Consider the following 21,804-nt stretch of genomic DNA (forward strand, 5'->3'; position numbering starts at 1 on the left):
TGACCATAGTCAGTAATTTAATTGTACATTTAAAAATAACTAAAGGAATACAATTGGAATGTTTGTAATATAAAAGATAAATGCTTGAGGGGATGGATACCCCATTTATGCTGATGTGATTATTTCACATTGCATGCCTGTATCAAAATACCTCATGTACCCCACAAATATATATACCTACTATGTACCCACAAAAATTAAAAATGAAAAAATTTTAGAAAAGAACTGTCTATACAACCATACATATTTATATATACCAACATACATATTTCAGCACAAAATGGAATAATAATCACATTGTTTTCTAGTTTGCTATTTTTGTTACTCAGCTATATTTGTTGCACAGTTACTTATATCCACACTTACCTCTCTATCTCATTTTTTAAAAAATGAGGCTGCAGAGTAGTTCATTGGATAGATATACCAGGTTATTTAACCAGACCTGTATTGACAAGTGGATATGCTGCACTGAATATGCTTTTTCCATTGTGTACTTGTGTGAATACATTCTTGCAGTGAATTGCTTCCAAAACAGTGATAGATTTACCCTCTATCCAAGAAGGAGTGAGAATGTTTTCCTGTACTCTCACCCTTCCAGGACTTAATTTTTTAAATTTACAATAAAAATGATACAGAAGTTGGCCAGGTGCAGTGGCTCACACCTGTAATCCCAGCACTTTGGGAGGCCGAGGTGGGTGGATCATGAGGTCAGGAGTTCCAGACCAGCCTGGCCAACATAGTGAAACATCATCTCTACTAAAAATACAAAAATTAGCCAGATGTGGTGGTGGACACTTGTAATCCCAACTACCCGGGAGGCTGAGGCAGGAAAATCCCTTGAACCCGGGAGGCAGAGGTTGCAGTGAGCAAGACCATGCCATTGTACTCCAGCCTCGGTGATAAGAGACGCCATCTCAAAAATGACACAGAAGTTATGTTTTTTTTGTTTTTGTGTTTTCTTTTTTTTAAGACAGTCTTGCTCAGTCACCCAGGCTGGAGTCCAGTGGCTCAGTCACAGTTCACTGTAGCCTCAACCTCCTGGGCTTGAGTGATCCTCCAGCCTCAGCCTCCTGAGTAGCTGAGACTTCAGGTGCACACCACCATGGCGGGTTGATTTTATTTCTTGTAGAGGCAGGGTCTCACTGTATTGCCAAGGCTGGTCATGAACCTGTAAAAGGTTTTCGAAGGAAGGAAGGAATGACTTACCAGAGTGAGCAACAGTTTTGGGTAAACTGATGGCATTCACACTACTTGTAATTTCCTCCTAGGTGTGATCTGTGTTTTATTTTGCACTTTAAATGAAGCTGCCTTATCGAGATAAGTCTTCCCCATGGTGTCCTAGGCTGGCATCACAGCTTTATGGTTAATTGCAGCCCAGATTATATGAGGGCCCCTGTGCCATGTAGCTGGGATGCCACTTGTAGCATTTCCAGTCACTCCCTCCTGACCTTTCCCCCCAGATAATGATGGTTCTGGAAGCAAAAGGCCCAAGGTGGAGTATTCAGAAGAGGAGCTGAAGACCCACATCAGCAAGGGCACGCTGGGCAAGTTCACTGTGCCCATGCTGAAAGAGGCCTGCCGGGCTTACGGGCTGAAGAGTGGGCTGAAGAAGCAGGAGCTGCTGGAAGCCCTCACCAAGCACTTCCAGGACTGACCAGACACCGTGCGTCCAGCTGCCCTTCCACAGTGTGGCCAGGCTGCCTGGCCTTGTCCTTAGCCAGTTAAAATGTGTTTCTCCTGAGCTAGGAAGAGTCTACCCGACATAAGTTGAGGGACTTTATGTTTTTGAGGCTTTCTGTTGCCATGGTGATGGTGTAGCCCTCCCACTTTGCTGTTCCTTACTTTACTGCCTGAATAAAGAGCCCTAAGTTTGTACTATATACCGTTCTTTCGTGTGAAGGAGAAAGGTGTGTATGCCTTGCATCCAAAACTCACTGGCCATCACTTAGCTTAATTTTCTCTTTCCCTGGGAACACTCATCACCACAATGGAAACAAAACAAGTATCAGCAGGGAGGGTGAGAGTGACAGGTCAGGGCAGGTGAAGGTATTTTGGGAATAAGAAGCCCTAGCAGGATTATATTCTTATCCTCTGTCCTCTAGCCTGTTTTTCTTTAAATGTGTCATGTTAAGGTGTAATCAGATTTCTGAAACAATAAGAAGGTAACACTTTTAGTTTTGGGGCCATTTGGTTCATGAGTAAACAGCAACTCCCTCTCACTGCATTCCTCTTAATGCAACATTAAGTCTTGCAAAAATATACCCATTTTCTGTTGCCCTGAGAATTTGGGTTCCAGAATAAGTGAAATGAAGAGTTACTCCTCTTGTGTTTTGGGGGAGCTGTATCAAGAAGATGAGGAAAGGTCCTAATATTTAAGGAAGGGGAAGAGGATAGGAGTGTCTTTTACCTTTTCTTCCTTTACATCCCTGCTCTGTCCTCCCTGTCTTCTGAAGAATTATCCTGAAGGAAGGAAGGAGAGCATCTGGAATTGTTGGTCTGCTTTTAGGATGTGAGTAAGGGTTTGCAGGTCCTGTGTCCTTCAGGACTAGGATGAGCAGCACCTCGAGGAAGAGAGTGTAGGACATGCCAGTTTACTCCTCTTCAGAGATTCTCAGCTTTGGATTCTTGGCTGTAAGCTTTATAGGGTTTTTTGGTTTTTTGGTTTTTTTGTAACCTGTTTTTGCTTTTGTTTTTGTTTGAAAGGAGATACTGTATTTTTTTTGAATTTCTTTACGTGTGTGGGCAAGAGGGGAAGATAATTCTCCCATTAGATGCTTAGAAATTGTTGAGAAATTGGACCATTGCCCTTAAATGGAGCAAGTTTAGAAACTGGATTCTACAGGGGGTTAATATACCAAGGTAAATTGGAATCACACTAAGTCACAGCCAGTCACCTGCAATAGGAGGACAAGGAGTAGCCCCACTGAGCCCTTGGTATCCAACCCTGGATGCTGGAGCTAGTGAAGAGCAGCCCTGGAGTGAGCCCAGGCTGGCTTTGCTGTGCACACTACGCCCAAGCCTATGCTCCTTTGCCTCCTACTTCCAAAGTGGAAAGAATGAGAGTTCAGGGGTCAAACACCTACCAGAGTCAGGTAGGTGTGTGGATGTTAGACAAATCACCCGAGGTCTGTGCTAAACAGCAACAAAGTGATACTTCTCTGTAAATGAATGATGCCATCTCTGCCTGCTGAACCCCCCACCCAGGAGAGAAGAAATACCATGTTCCAGTGCAATTGGTTAGGCCTTTGGAAGCTCATGAGGCTGATGTACCAAATTTACGTTTTAGTGCCATCATATATACAAGTGACCTTGGGCAGTTTATGAGGCATTTTTGAGTCTTAGCTTCCACATTCTTATAATAGCGTCACATGGTGAAAATGAGAAAATACATAAAAGAACATGGCACTCTAGGTACAGCTGGCCTTCTGCATCTGCAGGCTGCACATCCATGGATTCAACCTACGTGGATCAAAAATTTGGGGGCCAGGCACGTTGGCTCACGCCTGTAATCCCAACACTAGGAGGCCAAGGCAGGCGGATAACGAGGTCAGGAGTTTGAGACCAGCCTGGCCAGCATGGTGAAACCCCATCTCTACTAAAAATACAAAAAATTAGCCGGGCATGATGATGTGCACCTGTAATCCCAGCTACTCGGGGAGGCTAAGGTAGGAGAATCGCTTGAATCTGGGAGGCGGAGGTTGTAGTGAGCTGAGATCGCGCCATTGCACTCCAGCCTGGGCAACACAGTGAAACTCTGTCTTTAAATAAATAAATAAATAAATAAATAAATAAATAAATAAAACTTGGGGGAAAAAAATGGATGGCTGCATCTGTACTCTTGCTCTTGTTGCCCAGGCTGGAGTGCCGTGGCGCAATCTTGGCTCCCTGCAACATCTGCCTCCTGGGCTCACAGGATTCTCCTGCCTCAGCCTCCCCAGTACTAGGATTACAGGCGCACACCACTGCGCCCGGCTAATTTTTTTTTTTTGAGACGGAGTCTGGCTCTGTCACCCAGGCTGGAGTGCAGTGGCGCGATCTCGGCTCACTGCAAGCTCCGCCTCCCGGGTTTACGCCATTCTCCTGCCTCAGCCTCCCGAGTAGCTGGGACTACAGGCGCCCGCCACCTCGCCCGGCTAGTTTTTTGTATTTTTTAGTAGAGACGGGGTTTCACCGTGTTAGCCAGGATGGTCTCGATCTCCTGACCTCGTGATCCGCCCGTCTCGGCCTCCCAAAGTGCTGGGATTACAGGCTTGAGCCACCGCTCCCGGCCTAATTTTTTATTTTTAGTAGAGACGGAGTTTCACCATGTTGGCCAGGCTGCTCTCGAAGTCTTGACCTTAGGTGACCTGCCCGCCCAGGCCTCCCAAAATGCTGGGATTACACGTGTGAGCCACCGTGCCTGGCCAGACTTTAAATTTTGTCATTAGCCGGCCGGACGCGGTGGCTCACGCCTGTAATCCCAGCACTTTGGGAGGCCGAGGAGGGCGGATCACCTGAGGTCAGGAGTTCAAGAGCAGCCTGGCAAACATGGCGAAACCCCGTATCTACTAAAAATATAAAAATTAGCCGGGTGTGGTGGCATGCACCTGTAATTCCAGCTACTCGGGAGGCTGAGGCAGGAGAATCACTTGAACCCGGGAGAAGGAGGTTGCAGTGAGCCGAGATCACGCCACTGCACTCCAGCCTGGGCGACAGAGCGAGACTCCGTCTCAACGACAAAATTGTCATTATTCCATAAATAATACAGTATGACAATTATTTACATAGCATTTACATTTTATTAGGTATCGTAAATTATCTGGAGTATTATTTAAAGTATCCGGGAGGCCGTGCGTAACTCATATGCAAATACTGCATCATGTTACATCAGGGACTTGGGCATCCTCGGATTTGGGTATCCGCATGGAGTGCCATGTGGCGCTTGACTTCTACCGCGGCCATCGGGCTTCCATCCGCCAGGCGGCGATATAGCCGGGGCGGAGCGCGGACCTGGGCCTGCGCATGCACGCCACAGAGGAGGCGGGCCGGGTTCGGAGCCATAAGCGGAAGGGTCTGGTGGGCTAAGCTGAGCTGCACCCGGGTGCCTTCTGGCCGCCGCAGCAGCTCGAGAACACGAATCCGTTTGGCCAAAAGTGAAACAAATACACGGATGCACATATGTCTGTTTACTTCTAGGCCAGGTGCAGAGGGAACGTCTGGAATGGCACTCATCGAAAGCTGCGGTTATGTGGGAAGATGAGCCTTTTACCTCTCAGCGTTTCCCCTTCTGTAATGTCTTGTTTTAATGTCTTATTGAAAACCAGAAGAGGCCGGGCGCGGTGGCTCATGCCTGTAATCCCACCAGTTTGGGAGGCTGAGGAGGGTGGATCACCTGAGGTCAGGAGTTCCAGACCAGCCTGGCCAACATGGTAAAACCCCATCTCTACTAAAAGTACAAAAGTTAGCTGGGCATGGTGGCGTGCGTCTGTAATCCCAGCTACTCAGGAGGCTGAGGAAGGAGAATCATTTAAACCCGGGAGGCGGAGGTTGCAGTGAGCTGAGATTGATTGCTCCACTGCATTCCAACATTGGTGACAGAGCGAGACTGTCTCTAAAAAAAAAAAAAAAAAAAAAAAAAAAGTAGTAATGTATTATTTAATGACAGAGATAAATTCTGAAAAATGCATTGTTAGGGAATTTCATCACTGTGTAAACACCATAGAGTATACTTACAAAAACCGGCTGGGGCCGGGCGCGGTGGCTCAAGCCTGTAATCCCAGCACTTTGGGAGGCCGAGACAGGCGGATCACGAGGTCAGGAGATTGAGACCATCCTGGCTGACACGGTGAAACCCCGTCTCTACTTAAAAAAAAAATACAAAAAACTAGCCGGGCGTGGTGGCGGGCGCCTGTAGTCCCAGCTGCTCGGGAGGCTGAGGCAGGAGAATGGCGTGAACCCGGGAGGCGGAGCTTGCAGTGAGCTGAGATCCCCACTGCACTCCAGCCTGGGGGACAGAGCGAGGCTCCGTCTCAAAAAAAAAAAAAAAAAAAAAAAAAACCGGCTGGGCGCGGTGGCTCACGCCTGTAATCCCAGCACTTTGGGAGGCCAAGGTGGGCGGATCAAGAGGTCAGGAGATCGAGACCATCCTAACCAACAAGGGGAAACCCTGTCTCTACTAAGAATACAAAAATTAGCTGGGTGTGGTGTGCTCCTGTAGTCCCAGCTACTCAGGAAGCTGAGGCAGGAGAATCGCTTGAACCCAGGAGGCAGAGGTTGCAGTGAGCTGAGATTACACCACTGCACTCCAGCCTGGGCGACAGGGCGAGACTGTCTCAAACAAACAAACAAAAACCCTAGATGGAATAGCCTACTATACCTACACCTAGGCTACAAACCTGTACTGCATGTTACTGAACACTGTAGACAACTGTAACACAATGGCATTTGTGCATCTAAACATAGGAAAAGTACAGTAAACACACAGTATTATAATCTTATGGGACCACTGTCATTTATGTGATCTGTCATTGACCAAAAACACTGAATGCACGACTGTGAAAAAGTAAGCACTGCGTAAAATTCCACCATCCAAAAATATAAAACTGCTTCAGGGGTGGTGATAAGAACACTGGAGTAAACTGGGAGAAATGACCAGCCCAGGATGCACAGAACAGGTCCAGCTGGCCAAGGTGGCTCCCAGGTTCCCCCTGGTGTGCTTCTTGCTGGAGCAGGGGTATATGGGTCCAAGCTGGCGAAGAGGGGATCTATTCTCACTTGACCACTATGGTACCCAGTTATTTGCACCTTGGAAGATTTCTCAACTTGAGGTATTAGGCTCTCAAGGGACTTATCTTTAAGATAGTAAGTAGAAGAGGCAAGTGAGGGGGCAGTGGCTTTAGTCACCAATACCAGTCCTGCATGTGCCAAGGGTTACTAGAAACCCTGATTCTCCAACAGTGATTCTCAATTGGGGGTGATTTTACTGCCGGGGGCATTTAACAATGTCTGGAAACATTTCTTCATTGTGGGGGGCGCTGCTACTGCCACCTAGTGGGTACAGGCCAGTGATGCTACTAAACATCACACAACACACAGCACAGTCCCCACAACAAATTAACCAGCCCCAAATGTCAACAGCACAGAGGTTGAGAAAGCCAGTTCCAGTGATAGCAATGCTCCAGTTGAGTCTGTATGACGTTTTGAACTGCCAAGGCAGAAACTACCTGGTAGGAGGAGACAGTTCTTCCATAGCCTAAGCTAAGTGGCCAGGCGTGGTGGCTCACACCTGTAATCCCAGTGCTTTGCGAGGCTGAGATGGGTGGATTACCTGATGTCAGGAGTTCAAGACCAGCCTGGTCAACATGGTGAAACCCCGTCTCTACTAAAAATACAAAATTTGCCGGGTGTGGTCGTGCATGCCTGTAATCCCAGCTACTTGGGAGGCTGAGGCAGGAGAATCACTTGAAGCCAGGAGGCAGAGGTTGCGGTGAGCTGAGATCGTGCCATTGCACTCCAACCTAGGCAACAAGAATGAATCTCTTTCACAAAGGAAAAAAAAAAGTCTAAGCAGCTATCACCACTCTAATAATACTAAGTATGTCTTCTTTTCAATTTTAGCCGGATAGTAAGAATCAGGCACTGCCATTCTGTCATCAAAATGGAATAGATTTCTTTATTAGGATGCTCACAAGAATGGAGAACACATGAACTAGCACTCTCCTCATGTGACAGAGAGTACATCTAACCCACAGGGTGGCAGCACACAGGGGAAGGGCTCTCAGAGCTGGTGCCAAGTGTCCACCAAAGAAAGTCCCATTCACCAGAGAGGTTGTTTCCTTGGACTCCATCATCTCTGTTATAGCTACCCGCCAGGTCTCCATGATCTTCCTGAAATCCTTCATGCCAGCACCAGTTCATGCTCTCTGACCTTGTCACTCCCGACTCTTTCAAGACCCAGGTCAACTGCCCCATGGCTCACTCACCCAGGCCGCCTCTGGAATCCTGCAGCACATCTCTTTGGTATGCTGCTGCCCTGCCACCCTCAAGGCCATGGTTGGGGGTAGGGGGAGAACATGAACATCACATTACCAAAAGCAAACAGCAGGGGTACATTAGTAAATGACACTTGGACATAGCCAAACAACCTCACAGAACACATGCTTCCTCCCCCAAATGATACATAATCGCCCAAGTGCAAAGGAAACCCCATGATCACTTTAACACATATGAATGATTCTGTGTGCCAGGCACAGGGATACTTAATAAATGGTGTTTAATTCCACCACACTCTGCACACAATAGGAAGCTAGTGGCTGAAAGATCTCTATCCTGGCTCCATCAGCTTTCTCCTGGCTCTTTCTGCCTTTCAACGGTGCCACCACACTGCTTCTATCTGCTCTGAACACTTGTTCCAAAAAGGGAGGATAAAAGGATGAAGGATGGCAGAGGGAGGGAGGAAAGGAAGGGGGAAAACAACCCTGTAAAACACAACAACAACAACACAAAAATCCAGAAACAAGATTTAGTACTACAACATTTTATAACAATAGAGAGTGGCTGAAAATACTACATGCTAACACAGACAATATGATACACGACCTCAGGGGGGCAGGGAGCACATGGCAAAGGCCATAGGTTTAGACTAAGAGCCTTTCAATGGACTGCTGAATGGATTGGATCTGCTGTTTCAGCTGCGAGCCCTCTTTGATGGTGACAGAACAGGCGATGACAGGCCTGGAGACCCCACAGGCTCTTCCCAGGGCCTGCTTGGAGCGCACAAACACGTAGGGCACGTTCTTGTCTTCACACAGCAGTGGGAGGTGCAGAATGATCTCCAGTGGCTCGGCGTCTGCAGCCATCACGATGAACTCAGAGATGCCCCTGTTGAGGGTTTTGGTGGCTGTGGAGAGAAGGGCGTGAAGCTAATAGGTGATGTGGGCTTGGGCAGGGCAGCCACAACAAACTGGGAAGAATGCCTAGGCACACACAATTGTGTGTGTCCTAGACCAGCCCTGGGATATGATAAAGGATTCAAACATCAGTCAGTCATACACAATGGCCTTTTCTCAAGCTCTACATTAAACCCACCACTTATCCTCGAAACACGCCCTGAATCTGACCACTTTTTTTTTTTTTTTTTTGAGATGGAGTCTTGTTCTGTCTCACAGCTGGAGTGCAGTGGTGCGATCTTGGCTCACTTCAACCTTCGCCTTCCGGGTTTAAGTGATTCTCCTGCCTCAGCCTCCCAAGTAGCTGGAATTACAGGCACAGGCCGCTAATTTTTGTATTTTTAATAGAGACAGGGTTTCACCATGTTGTCCAGGCTGGTCTCCAACTCCTCACCTCAAGTGATCCACCCACCTCGGCCTCCCAAAGTGCTGAGATTACAGGTATGAGCCACAGTGCCGTCTAATCTGGTAACTTTTTTCTTTCTTGGGTTTTTTTTTTTTTTTTTTGAGATGGAGTCTCGCACTGTCGCCTGGGCTGGAATGCAGTGGCGCAATCTTGGCTCACTGCAACCTCTGCCTCCCAGGTTCAAGTGATTCTCCTGCCTCAGTCTCCCAAGTAGCTGGGATTATAGGCGCCCGCCACCACGCCCAGCTAATTTTGTTTCACTATGTTGGCCAGGCTGGTCTCAAATTCTTGACCTTGTGATCCACCCATGTTGGCTTCCCAAAGTCCTGGGATTACAGGCGTGAGCTACCATGCCTGGCCCTGACCACTTCTTTCTACTCCTCTGCTATATTTGTCCAAGTCACCATCATCTCTTGCCTTGTCAACTGCAAGAGTTTCCACAAACCCCCACCAGCAAGTAGTAGTTTATTAATAAATTAGTACTTCTCAAGGTATCGCTGACTGAGTGTCAGAGTTTTAATATCTCAATCTGCCATAATCAATACTTCTAGAAAGCTCACCCCACATGGGACTCACCATGCAAGTTCAACACCCCACAGCACCATTTCAGATGCATACTCTCCTGATTGCTTGCCTCTGTGGCTCAGTGCGAATACTCTGCATTCATGTTGGAGTACTTGAGAAGGGTACACACTCTAGAGCTACACTGCCTGAGTACAAATGCTGGCACTCATTCTTGTTACACAAATGACCTTGAGCAAGGTGTTTAACTTCCCTTACTTTTATCATCTATAAAACAATTCTACCTAATAGGATTCTACCTAATAAAACAATAATTACCTAATTCTTTTTAACCTAATTCTAATTACCTAATAATTCTACCTAATAGGATTCTTGAAAGGATTAAATAAGTTAATAAGAATGAGGCTGGCGTGGTGGCTCACACCTGTAATCCCAGCACTTTGGGAGGCTGAGGCAGGTAGATCGTCTGAATTCAGAGTTTGAGACCAGCCTGGGCAACATGGCAAAACCCCATCTCTACTAAAAATATAAAAAATTAGCCAGGTGTGGTGGCATACACCTGTTGCTCCAGCTACCTGGGAGGCTGAGGTGGGAGGATCACCTAAGCCCAGGAGGTCGTGGCTGCAGTGAGCCATGATCAATGCCAATGCACTCCAGCCTGGGCTACAGAGACCCTATCTCAAATAAATAAAAATAAACAATAATAATACCTGATACATGGTAAATGCAAAGTATGTTCATTTCTATTGATATTACTATAGTTTATTCACCCTACAAAAGTCATAGGAGTGACTCTTTTACAGTGGCTTACACTGTCTCATGGGATCTCCTAGTACCTCTCATCCCCTCACTTAGTTCCAGCCACACACCAGCCTCCTGAGAGTCCCTCAAGCACGCCTTTGCACCATGCCCAAAATCGTTTCTTTCCAACACCCTCATCTATTCAGTTCTCTGCTCAAACTTCAGCTCCTCAGACAGACCTTCTCTGAATACTCCATCTAAAAAGACCCACCACTGCCATTCCTATCCCCCTTCTCTACTTTATTCTCTTTTACAGTATTCTTTACCACCAGGCATAAAACCTATGTCTTTCTCCACCGGAATGTACACTCCAAGAAGGCAGAGACTTTGTTTTGTTCACCAATGCATCACCAGCATATATACATGTGCCCGGCACACAGCAGGCAATCAATAAATAATATGGCAAGAAAGAATACCTGACACTGAGGCAGAAGTATGGAAAATTGCTACATCTCCCTCCCTGAACTCCTAGTAAGCACATTCTGAACTGAGTTGCTGAGACTGAGCATCTCCATTCAAGGATCTGTGTGCCTAGCACCATGCAAAGTATGGCAAGAGGAAATAAGGTTGCTCTGTGTCCATGAGTCCTCATCTGCCTGAGGTATAAGAACTCATGTCCCTGCCCAGCCAAGCTGACCTGAGTGCATCAAGTGAGAAGAGACACCTCCCAGGAGAGCTGGTGAGTCACCCTACAATGCCCCACTGGCCACTGCTATACCAGGCACTGCAGTTACTGCAGTGTTACGAGCAGGGAGGAAAGAGTACCACGATGAGACCCGGAGAGTCTACTTTATCTTCCTTCAGCAACACAGGTAAAAGTGATTATAATGGTTCTCCTAAATCTCAAACACGGTTCACAAAATCTCTAATGTTTCCATTAAAAATCTTCAACGACAAAAGAGCTCTACCACATCAAACTACCAGCATCTGTTAAAATGAGAGTATTGTGGCGGGCTGTGGTAGCTCACGCCTGCTGTTATTCCAGCACTTTGGGAGGCCGAGGCAGGCAGATTGTCTGAGCTCAGGAGTTCAAGACCAGCCTGGGCGACAGAGTGAGATTCTGTCTCCAAAAATAAAAAATAAGGCTGGGCAGCCAGGCACAGTGGCTCACGCCTATAATCCCAGAACTTTGGGAGGCCGAGGCGGGCAGATCACTTGAAGTCAGGAGTTCAAGACCAGTCTGGCCAACATGGTGAAATGTCATCTCTACTTGAAAAAAATAAAAATAAAAATAAGGCTAGACACAGTGTTTCACGCCTGTAATCCCAGCAGCACTCTGGGAGACCAAGACAGTGGATCACCTGAGGTTAGGAGTTCGAGACCAGACTGACCAACATAGTGAAACCCTATCTCTACTGAAAATACAAAATTAGTCGAATGTGATGGTGCATGCCTGTAATCCCAGCTACTTGGGAGACTGAGGCAGGGGAATCACTTGAACCCGGGAAGTGTAGGTTACAGTGAGCTGAGATCCTGCCATTGTACTCCAGCCTGGGTAACAAGAGCGAAACTCTCAAATAAATAAATAAAGAAAATTTTAAAAAAACGAACAAAGTGAGAGTATCCTATATTACCTCTGGGCAGAAGTATCATGCACACATAATTATTCCACTGAAAAACAGCTGTTTTTCTTTTTTACAAAGGGAGGTGGTGCTTGCTTCAGCAGCACATATACTAAAATTAGAACAATACAGAGAAGATTAGCATGACCCCTGCACAAGGATGACATGCAAATTCGTGAAACGTTCCATGTTTTTGAATAATTGCATCCCCCCCAAAAAAAAAAAAAAGGGAGAGGGGTAGGCAATGTTTCTGGGAACCAAATGAAATTCATGAATGTTAAGTATCCATCGTATAAGGGATGCTAAAAAGCATTAATATCCCTTTCCTTCTGATGGCTCTGGAGAGGTCATACAGCTACTATACAAAGTGTCTACAACTGCTTTCAAATGGCTCAGCAAAAATAAAATTCATTTATAGAGTGAAAAAGAAGGTAAATGTGGCAAAATGTTAATAACTGGTGGGTCTAAAAAAAATTCTTAGCCCATCAGCTTTAGCATCTAATGCCAAAGACCTCCTACTGGTTGTAGTCAAAAGCAGCTAGCCCTCCTCCTCCCAAATTGGAAATCTAGACCAGAGGCCCCACATGGAAACATGTACCTTTAACATTCCCCCAGAGCACCCTGTGGCTGCCTTACCCTCATTGGCTCCTTTCCGAAGCTGCTTATAGTTACATGACTGCTGAACGAGATCCAGTAGTTTCTTGGTGAGGTGGGCATCGGCAAGGGGATAGGCCTTTGGATTCACATCGGCCTCAGTCTATGGGGGAAATAAAAATATCAGTCAAATTGAGCCAGAAGTTTTCCTACCTGAGTCACAAAATACTAATCAACAATTGAGACACAGCGGGCAGGTGCCCTGCTCCCCAATCCTCAAACACACAAAACACCAGGTAGTTAACAATGGCCTTTCCACTCCTACCTTCGAAAAAAAGGAAATACAGTATTAGGAATTACACAGTTCAATAAAGTATACTAAAGCTCGTATACTTTTGTCTTTCTTCAGCCAAATGTTTCATAATATTACAGCAAATGGATTACAAATGGGCTCCCATGGCTCAGCATCCATTTGAGTCCATGGGTAATCCGTTTCTGTTTTTTAGACAGAGTCTCACTCTGTTGCCCATGCTGGAGTGCAGTGGTGTGATTTCAGCTCACTGTCACCTCTGTCTCCCAGGTTCAAATGATTCTTGAGCCTCAGTCTCCCAAGTAGCTGGGACTACAGGCGTGCACCACCATACCCGGCTAATTTTTGTATTTTTTGTGGAGACAGGGTTTCACCATGTTGGCCAGGCTGGTCTCAAACTCCTGGCTCACGCCTATAATCACAGCACTCTGGGAGGCAGAGGCGGGTGGATCACCTGAGGTCAGGAGTCCATGGGTAATCTTTAAATTTGAATTTCCATATTCCACTGGAATTTACTGAATCAATAAGATATAATTTACAGTAAATGTAGCACAAAGTTCTCTTTCCATTCCCCATTCTATATGCATATCTTCTGTTCAAACCCCTGGTTTCCAACACACCAGAGTATTTCCTCACCTACTCTACAATAAACACAAAATGGTTCCAAAATTGCTACATCTATATACCACCTCTACCAACAAACTGACCAAAGTCAAAATTTATTTTTGTTCTTAGGATATATCCTATTAAAGTCATCCAGTGACAGGACTGTGTTCAAAAGTTATTCAAATTAAAGTTTTCCTTGTGGTTAGCAATTTGGTATACAAGTAGGTTTCTTTCGTTTGTAGTCAACTTGCTTTAGATTTTATTTTTCAAATATGTAAAATATCTTCATGGTTTAAAAGTCAAAACTATGCTAGTGATAGCAACTCAGTGTTTTGACAACTGGAAAAGGGAAACAATCATCCTCTGTGCCTTTCCTAAATGCTGTATTAGGAGGTAACCAGATGAGAAGTACCTCTTGTATCACTATTCCGCCTAATAAAGAGGGAATGGTACACTTAAATATCACCAACTTGCAACCCTTATTAACTAATTAATGGCATTTGCAGTTATGTTAAAAATCCTTACTTTATAAATACATACTGTAATACTTATGAATAAAATGACGTCATTGAGATCTGTGTCAAAATAACCCATGTAGGGGCCCAGCGCCGTGTCTCACGCCTGTAGTCCTAGTTACTCGAGAGGCTGACGCAGAATAGCTTGAACCCAGGAGGCGGAGGATGCTGTGAGCCGAGATGGCGCCACTGCACTCCAGCGTGGGCGACAGAGTGAGACTCCGTCTCAGTAAATAAATATACATCCATGTAGGGAGCAAATTGGGTGAGTGGTCTTCCTTTTCCGCTCCTTCCATCGCATTCCCACTGCTCCAGTTAACCATTTCATTACTTTCATCTCTCTCTCTCCTTTTTTTACAAACACATATTTATGTACAAGGATATATTCATATTATAACGCAGGTGCGGCCCCGCATGTCGCCATCGAGTGTAAGGTGCGAATTGCGAGTGACTTGCTGCCGCTACCACCTAACCTCGGCCTTGGAGGCTAGACACAGGGTGGACGGCAGTCGCTGGAGACGGAGACGGCCAGGTTGGACCACTCATCTATAGCGCCTGTCTCGGTGGTCTCCTGCCCGACACCGCGCGCCTGCCTTTTTCTCCTTCAATTTTTTTACAGCTTTTCTGACATTGCTGGACCACGCTTGCGGCACCGCGGCTCTCGGGAGGTGACCCGTGGGTAGGGGCCCAGTAGGAACACTCACCATAGCGTCTGTCTTGGTAGCCTCTCGCTGGACACCGCAAGGACACCACGCCTGTAGGTCCGGACGGTCTGCTGCCCCGCACCGCAAGGACACGGATGCCCCGCCCCCAGGAGCAGGAAGTGACGTCACTGCCGCCAGCGGAAATGACGTCCAGGGCCAGCTTGTACACCCGGACTCCCTGTCTTCTACCTAACTCGTTATCTTAGGCGAACCTTTCCTGGTCCCAGGACAACTAGGAGAAATTAGGTGAAGGATGGAGGAGTTCTCTAAAGGAAGGTGGTTGGGGGAGGTCGAGGGAAGACCTCCATATTATTTTTCTCTTCCTCATACATTTATTTATTTAGAGACGTAGTCTCCCTCTGTCACCTAGGTTGGAGTGCAGTGGCGCCATCTCGGCTCCCTGCAACCTCAGCCTCCTGAGTACCTGGGATTACAGGTGACCGCCATCACGGCCAGCTAATTTTTGTATTTTTGGTAGAGATGAGGTTTCACCACTTTGGCCAGGCTGGTCTCGAACTCCTGATCTCAGGTCATCTGCCTGCGTCGTCCTCCCAAAGTGCTGGGATTACAAGCGTGAGCCACCACACCTGGCCATCCTTTCTTTTTAATGTCTATAGAGCGTGTCTCCTTCATATGTTACTCACTTAAACCTTTTCTTTTTAGAGACAGGGTCTCGCTCTGTCACACAGGCTGGGGTGCTGTAGTGGCATCTTGGCTCACTGCAACCTCCTCCGGGGTTCAAGCAATTCCCCGGCCCCAGCCTTCAGAGTAGCTGGTACTACAGGCACGCACAACCACACCCGGCTAATTTTTTTGTATTTTTAGTGGAGACGGTGTTTCACCATGTTGGCCAGCTTGGTCTCCCAACTGCTGACCTCAAGTGATCCGCTTGTCTTGGCCTCCCAAAGTGTTGGGATTACAGGAGTGAGCCACCGCGCCCGGCCTTACTTTTTTGATTAATCTTTATGAAGGGGACTTTCCTGGGCTCAAGTGGTCCTCCTGCCTCACACTCCCAAGTAGCTGGGACTACATGCATGCATCACCACGTCTGATTCATTTTTTAATTTTAGAGGCACTGTCTCATTATGTTGCCCATGCTGGTCTTGAACTCCTGGCCTCAAACAATCTTCCTGCCTGGGCCTCCCAAAGTACTGGGATTACAGGCGTGAGCCACTGTGCCCAGCCCATTTATATATTTTTAATCTTTCACTATTATATAAATGCTATAATGTCTAATCTCATCTATACCTAATCTATATTATGTTTCATTCAGTATATCTGTAAGATAAACTCCTAGAAGTGGGATTGAGTCAAAAGATATAATATGCATTTGTAACTTTTATATCTACTCCAAACTGACCCTGTACAGGGTTTAACAACTTGCACACCTGCCAGCAATGCATGACAGTGACGAATTCCCCAAAACTTTGATAACAGTGTCAAACTGAACTAGCTTCATTGCCTGGGGTAAATATCTGGGGTTTGTTGTCTCGTGCCAAGAAAATTTAGGGCACGGACACACAGGAGTTTAGGAACAAGGTTTTTTTTTTTTTTTTTTTTTTTGAGATGGAGTCTTGCTCTGTTGCCCAGGCTGGAGTGTAGAGGTGCGATGGTGCGATCTCGGCTTACTGCCACCTCTGTCTCCTGGGCTCAAGCAATTCTCCTACCTCAGCCCCAACCAGTAGCTGGAATTACAGGTGCACACCACCATGACGGGCTAATTTTTATATTTTTTAGTAGAGACTGGGTTTTGCCATGTTGGCCAGACTGGTCTCAAACTCCTGACCTCAGGTGATCCACCTGCCTCAACCTCCCAAAGTGTTGGGATTACAGGCATGAGCCACTGCGCCTCGCCAGGAGCAGAGGTTTAATAGGCAAAAGAAAGAGAAAGAACAGTTCTCTCTGGTGAGAAAGAGGGGCATCAGAAAGGAAAAGACCCAGTAGTATGCTCTACTTTCTATTTCAGCAATTTCTCCTTTTGTTTTTTTCTTTCCTTCTGCTTTCTTTAGGGTTATTTTGTCTTTGTGTGTTTTTCCTACCTTTTTAGCCCCTTTCTCCCTAGCGTTAGCATCTCAGGCTCCAAGTGATACTTTCATTATATCTTTTCATTTGTTTCTTCCCCCCTCTGCCCTTGTCACTTATGCTCTGGTATGTGGTATTTTCATTATTGTTCTGTTCCATTTTTGAATTCCTACTACAATGTGTTTTTTTTTTTTTGAGACGGAGTCTCGCTCTTTCGCCCAGGCTGGAGTGCAGTGGTGCGATCTCAGCTCACTGCAAGCTCTGCCTCCCGGGTTCACGCCATTCTCCTGCCTCAGCCTCCTGAGTAGCTGGGACTACAGGCCCCCACCACCACGCCCGGCTAATTTTTTGTATTTTTTCTTAGTAGAGATGGGGTTTCACCATGTTAGTCAGGATGGTCTCCATCTCCTGACCTCGTGATTCGCCCGCCGTGGCCTCCCAAGTGCTGGGATTACAGGCATGAGCCACCGTGCCCTGCCTCCTACTACAATTTAAAAATCTGATAGTTTATATTTTTCATTTCAAAATACTCTGTTACTAATTTTTAACTTACTTCCATTTGGGTAGGGCAAAAATGGTATGTAATATTACCAATGTTAAAATTTGCAGGGCTTGCTTTATGGCCAATTTTCAAAAATGTTCCATGTTTGAAAAGTGTATTCTGAACTGGCTGCAGTGGCTCAGGCCTATAATCCCACCAACTTGGGAAACTGAGGCTGGGGACTCATTGAGGCCAGAAGTTTGAGACCAGCCTGGGCAACACAGTGAGACCCCCAACTCTAAAAATATTTAAAAACTTAGCTGGGGCAGTCTAGGCACAGTGGCTCACACCTGTAATCCCAGCACTTTGGGAGGCCATGATGGGTGGCTCTCTTGAGGTCAGGAGTTCAAGACCAGCCTGGACGACATGGTGAAACCCCATCTCTACTAAAAACACAAAAATTATCCGGGCGTGGTGGCAGGCACCTGTAATCCCAGCTGCTTGGAGGCTGAGGTAGGAGAATGGCTTGAACCTGGGAAGTGGAGGTTGCAGTAGGCTGAGATCCCGCCACTTTACTCCAGCCTGGGTGAGAGTGGAACTCCACTCAAAAAAAAAAAAAAAAAAAAAAAAAAGAATTACCTTTTTGTTGTTGAGACAGGGTCTCACTCTGTCACTGAAGCCAGAGTGCAGTGGCATGACAATAGCTCACTGCAGCCTCGACCTTCAGAGCTCAAGTGATCTTCCTGCCTCAGCCACCTCAGTAACTGGGACTACAAGTGTGGGCCACCACTCCTGGCTAATTTTATTTTATTTTATTTTTTATTTTTTGAGATGGAGTTTCGCTCTTGTTGCCCAGGCTGGAGTGCAATGGCACAATCTCAGCTCACCACAAGTTCCGCCTCCCGGGTTCAAGAGATTCTCCTGCCGCAGCGTCCCGAGTAGCTGGGATTACAGGCATGCGCCACCATGCCAGGCTAAATTTTGTATTATTAGTATAGAGACAGGGTTTTGCCGTGTTGGCCAGGCTGGTCTACAACTCCTGACCTTGTGATTCGCCCGCCTCGGCCTCCCAAAGTGCTGAGATTACAGGCATGAGCCACCGCACCCAGCCAACACCTGGCTAATTAAAAAAAAAATTGTTTAGGCTGAGTACGGTGGCTCACGTCTGTAATCCCAGCTCTTTGGGAGGCCGAGGCAGGCAGATCACTTGAGGTCAGGAGTTTGAGACCAGCCTGACCAACACAGCAAAACCCTGTCTCTATTAAAAAACAAAAACAAAAAATAGCTGGGCGTGGTGGTGCGTGCCTGTAATCCCAGCTACTTGGGAGGCTGAGACAGGAGAATCGCTTGAACCCGGGAGACAGAGGTTTCAGTGAGTCGAGATCCACCTGCCTCGGCCTCCCAAAGTGCTGGGATTAAAGGTGTGAGCCACCACATCCGGCCATACAAATATGTTTTATTTGATACTACAGTAGGGATTTTATTTTTTTTTTGAGACAGAGTCTTGCTTTGTCACCCAGGCTGTAGTGCAGTGGCACGATGTTGGCTCACTGCAACCACTGCCTCCCCGGATATAGTGATTCTTCTGCCTCAGCCTCCTAAGTAGCTGGGATTACAGGTACGCACCGCCATGCCTGCCTAATTTTTGTATTTTTAGTAGAGATGGGGTTTCACCATGTTGGTCAGGCTGGTCTTGAACTCTTGACCTCATGATCCGCCCACCTTGGCCTCCCAAAGTGCTGGGATTACAGGTGTGAGCCACCGTACCCGGCTGGAAATTTTGGTTAATAATTTATCACCTTTTATTTTATTTATTTATATTTTTTGAGACGGAGTCTCACACTGTCACCCGGGCTGGAATGCAGTGGCGCGATCTTGGCTCACTGCAACCTCTGCCTCCCAGGTTCAAGCGATTCTCCTTGCCTCAGCCTCCCAAACAGCTGGGATTACAGGTGCCCGCCACCACGCCTGGCTAATTTTTTTGTATTTTTAGTAGACAGGGTTTCACTATGTTGGCCAGGCAGGTCTTGAACTCCTGACCCCATAATCCACCCGCCTCGGCCTCCCAAAGTGCTGGGATTACAGGCATGAGGCACCGTGCCTGGCCCTGTCCCACATTTTAAAATAGATATACTTAAAAATATTACGTGGAACCCCCAAAGTACATACAACTATGATATGTCAATTTAAAAAAACTTTTAAAATTGCTGTTGTTTCCAACAACCCATTCTCTGGAAATCAGGATCCTCAACTCTCAATAAATATCAAATTCATAAGAGGAAAACTTCAGGAATCTGAACAGCCATCAAATACCTAAATGTTTCACTATTAGTAAACAAAAAGTTAAACTCAATTTTAAAACCAAACTACCTAGCTTATAAACACTAATTGAAACTTGCTTAGGGTGTATTTATTCGCCTTTCAATTTCTTCAGAGGTTAAATAAATTAATGAATGATAGCATACCACCAGCCAACCTAAATCCCTACCTAGCGTGATCAGTTTGGTTTCCCTGTACACCAGACAGCCAAAACTTGCAAGGTTTTGATTGGACAACAAATACTGCGTGCTCACTCTGTGCCAAGCATGAGGACTAGATGTTTAGCATGCTTTATTTCATCTGATCCTCACAACATCCTGATGCACTGTCATTCCCATTTTACAGTTGAGGAAAACTGCAAAGTTCAACCTGAGACCATCCAATTCCAAAACGTTTCAGGGAACTGCATAAAAGCGAGCACTGAGTTTGAAAGCTTCGAGTTCTAGGCTCAGCCACGCACTAAGCTTCAAAATGCACGGGAGGAGGTTTGGGGGGAGTGCTACCGCCGGGATCCAAGCTCCGCTGGAAGGATTAACTATAGACGTTACAGTGCTTTGCAAATTCTTCCCTCCTCACCAAGTGCCAACCAAAACGACTACGCCAGGACACACGTTTTAGAACTTTCCCTAGATATTTAAAAGTGAGAGACGACCAAGAATTCAGAGACGCCGCACGTGGTGCTACCAGACTTCTGGGTTTTGAAGCCACCACCTTGCGGGAGAAGCCCTTCCTGCGCTCCAGGCCGTGAGTCGCGCTCACTTCATGTTCCCCACAGCCCCCAATTGCCAAAGTCTCCTCTAGGTCCCTGGCGCGTGTGACTCGCGGCGAGCACTAGGCGCACAACCACAGGAGATCTCCTGGACCCCAGCAACGGGGGTGGGGTGAGGTAGGGTGGGTAGGAGAGGTTGATCCGAATCCCAGGGTCCCACGCCATCGTAGATTTCGTACTTAAAGAAACAAGGGGAAAAAAAAGTTGGAGCCAAATTTTCTTCATCCAACTTTTTGCCCTCTCCCACGTGGGTTGGTCTCTTTCTCCCGCTAGGCCATGCCCCCTCCGCTCGCCGCAGACCTTCTGCCACGCAAACAGATCGTGCGGCAAAGCACCACAGCAGCGGGGATCCTGAGGTTTCCTGAGTTCTAACCTCGAGTTCTAACCTCGGGCCAGGTTGTTGGGAACCCGCGGCTGCTGGAGTTCTAACTCAGGGCCCGGCGGTTAAGACCCAGCGCCGGCGGATGAGACGGCGCAGGGTCTAAGCCTTCATCTAACAGGCCAGGGAGTGAACGCAACCCCGAGTCTCCTGCTTCCCGGTCCCTTGGCCGGCGCACGCACTCACCATGGCTGCTGTTCCGCGGGCTCGGCACTCCTAGGAGAGCGCAGCCGACTTCTGAGCAGCGTTCGCCTCCACCGGAAAAACTCACTGAAGCAGCAGCGGAAATGGCCCTGCGCGGCAGGAAGCAAAGATGACGCTACGCAAGCGAGCTAGCGGGCCCCGCCCCCTACGGGGCACTGGCGCGGAAACTGGCTCTGTGTTGATGAAGAAACGTACTTTGGCGTTCTTATGAGCTGTCCAGTACAAATTATTGGCAGAAACAATGAATTAAAGATTCAAAAAATAACCCACCAGTCGGTCGCAGTGGCTTATGCCTGTAATCCTAGCACTTTGGGAGGCCGAGGCGGGCGGATCACTTGAGGACAGGAGTTCAAGACCAGCCTGGCCAACATGGCGAAACCCCGTCTCTACTAAAAATACAAAAATTAGCCAGGCGTGGTGGCGGGCGCCTGCAAACTCAGCTACTTGGGAGGCTGAAGCAGGAGAATCGCTTGAACCCCGGAGGTGGAGGCTGCAGTGAGCTGAGATCGTGCCACTGCACTCCAGCACTCCTGCTGGGGCAACAGAGCGAGACTCAAAGACCAAAAAAACAAAACAAAACAAAACAAAACAAAAGAAGGCCGGGCGCGGTGGCTCACGCTTGTGATCCCAGCACTTTGGGAAGCTGAGGCGAGTGGATCACCTGAGGTTGAGAGTTCGAGACC

The 21,804-nt window shown here is 47.1% G+C and overlaps 2 protein-coding genes and 1 non-coding gene across 5 annotated transcripts in view; 2 read left to right on the plus strand and 1 right to left on the minus strand.

Annotated features, from left to right (window-relative positions):
• LOC105464371 (X-ray repair cross complementing 6) overlaps window positions 1–1,880 on the plus strand; it is a 38,187-nt gene extending 36,307 nt beyond the window's left edge. For both annotated transcript variants that reach the window (XM_011712203.3, XM_011712204.2), the window contains exon 13: window positions 1,461–1,880. In XM_011712203.3, the coding sequence (XP_011710505.1) occupies window positions 1,461–1,654 (194 nt within the window). In that variant the 3' untranslated portion in view covers window positions 1,655–1,880. The remainder of the gene's footprint in view (window positions 1–1,460) is intronic.
• Window positions 1,881–7,631: 5,751 nt separating this feature from the next.
• LOC105464370 (small nuclear ribonucleoprotein 13) lies at window positions 7,632–21,229 on the minus strand. Of its 2 annotated transcripts, none has more exons than XM_011712202.2 (3): window positions 21,104–21,229; window positions 12,855–12,975; window positions 7,632–8,878 (listed from the first exon to the last, which is right to left on the minus strand). In XM_011712202.2, exons 1-3 carry the CDS (start codon window positions 21,104–21,106, stop codon window positions 8,616–8,618), a joined length of 387 nt encoding a protein of 128 aa, XP_011710504.1. In that variant the 5' UTR covers window positions 21,107–21,229; the 3' UTR covers window positions 7,632–8,615. The 2 variants fall into 2 exon arrangements, with proteins under 2 accessions (XP_011710504.1, XP_011710503.1); XM_011712201.2 differs by lacking the exon at window positions 21,104–21,229 and adding an exon at window positions 14,948–15,226.
• LOC112423603 (U6 spliceosomal RNA) lies at window positions 12,307–12,413 on the plus strand. Its single transcript, XR_003014091.1, has one exon. It is a non-coding gene; the product is annotated as a U6 spliceosomal RNA (small nuclear RNA).
• Window positions 21,230–21,804: the final 575 nt, after the last annotated feature.

Source organism: Macaca nemestrina, chromosome 15 (genome assembly GCF_043159975.1).
Source record: "Macaca nemestrina isolate mMacNem1 chromosome 15, mMacNem.hap1, whole genome shotgun sequence".
NCBI lineage: Eukaryota > Metazoa > Chordata > Mammalia > Primates > Cercopithecidae > Macaca > Macaca nemestrina.